Source organism: Nanorana parkeri, unplaced genomic scaffold, assembly GCF_000935625.1.
Source record: "Nanorana parkeri isolate BGI_ZX_2015 unplaced genomic scaffold, ASM93562v1 scaffold431, whole genome shotgun sequence".
Taxonomy (NCBI): Eukaryota; Metazoa; Chordata; class Amphibia; order Anura; family Dicroglossidae; genus Nanorana; species Nanorana parkeri.
The window spans coordinates 683,266-689,824 of NW_017306699.1; the positions used below are offsets into that span (position 1 = coordinate 683,266).

Here is a 6,559-nt window from a genome sequence, read left to right on the forward strand (position 1 = left end):
CTTCCCTCCCCCCCCCCCCCCCCCATCCAAAACTAGAAAACAAGTGTTGATGCATCACATATCCTTTTACACTATACAGCTGCCAATGACTACAAGGAGTTCTTAGACGATAAAATGAAGGTTTAAACATGGCAGACAGAGAAATGGAATCCCTCGAGGTACAGATCAATAGCTGGCACTGGGTGAGGAATAGAAGCTGCATTACCTGTAGCTGGCAGTGGGACAGCCGGAGCTCCGTCCCTGGACACGTCGTCCCCCTCCTCACTCGGGCACAGTCCTTGGTCCAGTCTGGACTCGCTGGCCGGACAGCAATAGCGGAGAGCACAAGATCCACAGCAGTAGGTGGCCTCCGGGGGGTCATAGCGCTCCGGGCACTGAAATCCAGGGTGCCAGGCTCCATAATTGTCCGTCCAGCCATGGCAGTACTCTCCAAACTGCTGGCCGGCACAGGACACCAGGAACAGCCCCAGAACAATCACAGGACACATGCTGGAAGATAGAAGCGGATAATGACTCTGCCTGGGGAAGGTGATGAGTTTTATCAACTGCTCTGATGACCTCCCCCCACCCAGAGAGTGTCTGATCATCACCTAATGGAAATCCCCTCCCCATCACATAATGACATCAACAAGTGGCTGCAATGGGATGACTTGCCCCTGGCATGGAGGGGATGTCTGCATCCACAGGAGATTAAATTAAACAACATTATCCATAGTGATCATCACTCCTACATGCTAATGTATCACTCATATTCCTTATACAGGAAATGTAACATTTACAATTTATTGTATTGTGATTGAAATGTATTCCTTATATTCTAAATATACCGCGCACACTGCTGGTGCTATATAAATGTAGCAATAATAATAAATAATAATATTAATGTAACATATAACATTTATAATATATGTAACATACAGTTTAGGGATGGGCTTTATTTACAAACAAAAGATCTATTAAACCTCATTATTAGTAATTACGTGTACATGTTATCACTAGTATGCCATATACAGGAAGTGTAACATGTAAGTTACAGTTCAGGGATGGGCTTCCTTTCCAAACAAAGTCTCTCTCTAAGAAACCCTTTTTTTTAACTTTTGGATAGAGTGGGGAAAGGTTGGACCCTCAAGTTTTATTAAGCGTCCCCGCTGGGGTAGATTCGGTCCTCTATTTGTTCTGATGACCATTACAGTATCATTAAACCCTCTGTTTAATGATACTTTAATGCAAGCTGTAGATATATGCAAAAAGTGTTAAAAAAAAAGTGGTCAAAACTTACCTGTGTCTTTTCGGCCGGGACGCGAGTAGATACACAAGGTAAGTATATGGACGCGTGCCCCCGCATGCAGACACCGTGGGACAGGAAGTACCAGCAAGCGCAGAGGAGTCAGCGCTGGATCGGAGACCCGCCGCAGCGCTGGAGAGACAGATGAAAATATCGGGAAAGAAGAAGATCAGATTAAGAGACATCCTTTAAGGTAAATGTTGACATTAACATTGGGGGGAGGAAAACATTTTTTGACTTTAATGTCACTTTAAGCTTCCAATAAACTATACAATCTGATATTACAATGTCTATAAAGGTGATCACACACCATACAAACTAATTGGACAATCTCCTTTAGGTCGCCCAACAACTATGTTGTAAGAGGGTTTGCCTGATTAAGGTGCCCATACACCTTGCGATTATCTTTCGATTTCTGAACCAGATCGGGTTTTCGTACTATAATGGGCCAGTTGATGGGAAGTGAATGATCAGGATTACTGTACAACTGGCCTAATTTCCCAGCTCAGTCAGGCTAGAAAACGAAAAATCGATGGACTAGTGAAGTTTTTTTGCAACATGAACACTGCACATGCGCAAACGAAAATCAGTTCTGTCGATCGACAAAATTCGGTCAGTTAGTATTGCTAACGAACATAGTAGATAGTTTTATGTAGCTGGTCCTACACTATACAATCTGATTGTACAATCTCTGTACAATCTCATATAGTATATGACCAGCTTTGGGCCCTTTGTCATTCTTTTTTATGGTGTGTCCTCACTGGGAAAGTTTGCCCCTCTCTTTGTTCTACTGACTGTTGTTACAACTCTCTAAGGCTGGGTTCACACCTAGGCGTATCGAATATGCGCGTTTGTCGCGCGTTTCGTGCCGCGCATTTTTACCGCCATTCGCGGTAAAAAAACGCGAGACAAACGCGTATTTCCGAGGGCTACCTGGCTGTATCCCAATGGATACGCGCGGCAAATACGCCCCAAAGAAGCTCCTGTACTTCTTTGGGCGTAGGGCGTTTTGCAGCGTGTTTTGCAGCACGTTCCTACGCGCTGTAAAACGCCCAGGTGGGAACCATGCCCATAGGCAATCATTGGTTTTCACATGTTGAGCATTTTAGAGAGCATAGGAGCGCACTGTAAAACGCCCAGGTGTGAACCAGGCCTAAGAGGGCAATTCCACTTACTTTGGGACATTTCCTTTAGCTTCCTGTTGCATCTCTGGGACAGGAAGGGAAGTAAAAGAAAAAAAAAAAATTAATTGGTGAGGCTTTAACCCTTCCCTGTCTAAACTAAGAAAAACAAACATGTTGTCTATTCATTCAAACACTTTAAGCAGACAAATGACAAAGTTCAGTGTAATACAAGATTCTGTCAGTGTAAATCCAAGCAGACAGTAATATTTTTATATCATAAATGATCCCCCAACCAACATGCACAGTGCACGGTATAGGGCACAGCGTGTCTGAGCTATTACCAATAATTGTTTTCCCTACACAGATAAAGCACTTGATTCATCGCCTTGTCACCCTGGTCCAGATAATTGCATTATTTATGTGCATTTAATGACATGCTTCATTGGTGGTCGTCTGACACCTGCACTACACCCCCCCAGCACAGATCCATGAGGTCTGACCAGAGGGGCATTGCAATTCAATAAACATGAAGAGCCACATGTGTTATATGTAATGGACATTTGTTTATTTTAGGCAGTTTGTGTAGCCCAATGCCCCCTATGGTGCTAGCATTGGTGTCTGACTAATAATCAGCCATATTTCAATTGCACACTTCAGTATTGTACTCACCTTAAAGCACTCATGGTGTTACTCTGTCTGCACATTTGATTAGATTTTTTGCTGCTACACTGAATACTAACGTGACAAGTGTTTAGTGTAGATCAAAAGGTATATAAAGGAGATTTATGGGGAGAGTGAAATACACTTATCCACATAATTATAACTGACGTGTGACACTGCAGCTGTCACACGTCGGCTCTATTGATCGAGAACTTATCGATCACATACCACTGATCACTCAGTTCCCCAATCTTCTCCCTGCAGAGAGCTGTGACTAAGGCCTGGTTCACACCTGGGCGTTTTACAGCGCGTTCCTACGCTCTGTAAAACACTCAACATGTGAAAACCAATGATTGCCTATGGGCATGGTTCCCAGCTGGGCGTTTTACAGTGCGTAGGAACGCGCTGCAAAACGCCCTACACCCAAAGAAGTACAGGAGCATCTTTGGGGCATATTTGCAGCGCGTATCCATTGGGATACAGCCAGGTAGCCCTTGGAAACGCGCGTTTGTCTCGCGTTTTTACAGCGAAACACGCAACAAATGTGCATATTCAATACGCCTAGGTGTGAACCCAGCCTAACAGTCACCGCTCCCCGCAGGGATTCCCCCTTCCCCTCCCCATTCCTCCAGCACTGACTGGAGGGACGGATGAGGGAGGGAGCGGGCACAGATGGTTCTGCCTCTCTAGAGATCAGTCAGGTGGCGGGGTGGATCCCGACAATACTGAGGGGATCTTTCCTGGCGGCAGCGCGACTCTGCGCTCTCAGCATATAGCAGGCAATAGCTCGATATATGCTGAGTTTGGGTCACAGGAGGACATAGTAAATGTCCTCCTGTGACCCTAAAGAGAACTACGGCCAAAAAAAGGTTGGGTCATATTTCTCTTTTAAAGGCATCAGGGTAGGTATGTAAGATACAAATATGTCATAGGAACAACTAAAGGTTCCTTCATTTAAAAAAAAATAATCCTGCCCTTATGATCTCTTTCCTATTAATAACACTGGCAACTAGTCTCATATTTACCAGTAATATACCAACCACATAGCAAGCCTAGGACCCTTTGCCATATCACAGTCCCTGATATTGATCCATAGATGCTTGTGAACAATTGCCATAGGAGCCCACGTGGCTGCTCCGGGGCCTGGGGTAGGAAAGGGCCCCATAAGGGAGACTGTTAAGGAAAACTAAACTGTGAACTTTCCAGCAAAACAATACATTTGTATTGTATTGGTATTGGTATTGGCTGATGGGTAATGAAGGCACAACACCCCTTCCTAAATTAAAACATTCAGGGATAAATACATTGAAGGAGACATCTGGAATAATTTTGTGAAAACAGTGACGGCAGCCAATCAGCTACTGTCACTGTGCAGGTATTCTGACAGCGGCACACCTGCCGCTGTAATCAGGGGTGTGCCTAGCCTTTTTGCCAGCTGAGGTGGCCTGGGAGGTTATGTTGCAGGTGGAAAGTGATGCAGCTAAAAGCCAGGTGGGGAGATGTATAAGAGCTCTGCATCTTCCAGCCCAGCTCTTAACAAACTGGGCTGCTCTGGCCAGCATCCCACCAATCTCCTGGCAACTAGTGACATCACTGGTTGCCAGGAGCTCGGCGGGACACCAACAAGAGCGTCCCAGGTTGCTTAGAGCTGGGCAGAGAGATGTGTATGGCTCTTACACCTCTCCCCGCCCGGATCTTAGCAACCTGGGACGCTCTGGCTGGAATGGGGCAGAAGGCACAATGCAAACATTTTGCTTTTCTGCCTGCCACTCCACTATGTGACCCAAAGAGATGTTGCCTCAGGCTGCCTCATTATAGAGACAACCCTGACTGTAAGAATACAATAGCCCCGGGGAAGATTTGTCCATCCACACTATCAGTGTGGATAGAGGACTCTGTTATATTTTTCGGTCAGTCCAGAGGCTGAACAAAAAAATATATAACAGTGTAACTCTCAGCAGTGAAAGCAGAGTAGCTCCTTCATATGTATTTATTAGATGTATTTACTTTGCTCAAGCTGTGCACAAAAAAAGTAAAAGTAAACAGTAATTACAGCCGCTGTCAACATCTTCTTTAAGGTGAATTCACACCAGATGTGTTGGGGCTGCGCTGGCCGTATTTTCCAAAGCCAGACAAGGCAATTTGTCTTATTATGGATGGGCACAGTTCCCACCGTCGTATTGTGGTGGAACATGTTCGTGTACACGGAAAAAAGTACTCCATGCTGTACTTTCCCTCACCATGCCGTGCCCATAGAACTTAAAGAAGAACTCAGAACCCTTGCAGTGAGGCTACCCCCGCACTGCAAGGGTTAACTCCTCGTTTTGGTCTAGGGTATAAAATTTAAAAGATATACGCGCCCGAACCTCAGTCCTGCCTAGCTGCCAGACCGGTCCTTGCAGCCTTTCCTCCACTCCGTTATTAGACGCGATGACTCACGGATCCTTAGATTGCCATAAAGGAGGGGATGAGAGGGTGCAAGGGCCAATCTAGCAGCCAGATGGGACTGAGGTACGGGTGAGCGTACCTTTTTATTTTACACCCCAGACCAAAACGAGCACTCAATCCTTGCAGTGTAGGGGTAGCCTCACTGCAAGGCTTAAACTGTATTCTGCCCAGAGTTGTTCTTTAATTAAAGGAGAACTATGAGATGAGTGCTTTTTACTCATCCTCATAGTTCTAGCTGACCTGTGACAATTAAACTGTCACAGGTCGGCTCAGTAGATCGGGAAATGAGCGAACACATACCGGCGTTCGCACACTTCTCGATCCTGTCACGGCAGAGAGTTGTGACAGGGGAGGGGCTGGTACAGCTGGCTCTGCCTCTAGATAGGCAGAGCCAGCTGTCACTCACGCAGCTGGGCGGATCCAGACATAATTGTCGGGATCCGTTTCAGCTGCGGCGTTTCAGTATATATACTGAGCTTAGGGTGACGGGAGGACGCTAGTTTGTGTCCTCCCGTTACCCTTAGGAGAACTATGGGGAAAAGCCCTAACCCCATAGTTCTCCTTCTCTTGTGACATCTCAATAAATTTTTTAAAAAGAAAAGTAAACAGCGCGATGTGCTGGGATAGCGATGTAGCACGGCGGCTGGTGTGAATAAATACGTGATAAAGGTAAATACTGGAAGCAAATAATAATGAGGAGGAACATCAGAGGAGATGGAGTTGGAGTATAAAGCAATTATACAAATAGACCAGACAAATAGTTTGCACTGTGACATTCAGTCATCTTCAGTTCAGTTACAAATGACTCCCTTTTCTAACCCAGCAAGATCAGATTCTCACTAAAATCTTATAGTACCTAATCAACCCAAATGATGGGGTTTGGTTTTCTATGTACACTGAATTCCCATTGAAAATAAATAATATTGTAAATATAAACTAACTTTGTTCCCTTCAGTTCCATTATGGCTCGTTTACACCAGGTGCATTGTCATGCAGTTTGCTACAATTTCCAGAACAGACAAAATCATGTGAAAATACATTC

At 45.1% G+C, this 6,559-nt stretch overlaps 1 protein-coding gene across 1 annotated transcript in view; it reads right to left on the reverse strand.

Moving 5' to 3' along the window:
- LOC108789928 (protein shisa-1-like) overlaps positions 1-488 on the reverse strand; it is a 3,108-nt gene extending 2,620 nt beyond the window's left edge. The window contains exon 1 of the mRNA XM_018560072.1: positions 206-488. Coding sequence (XP_018415574.1) covers positions 206-488 — 283 coding nt within the window. The remainder of the gene's footprint in view (positions 1-205) is intronic.
- Between the last annotated feature and the right edge of the window lie 6,071 nt (positions 489-6,559).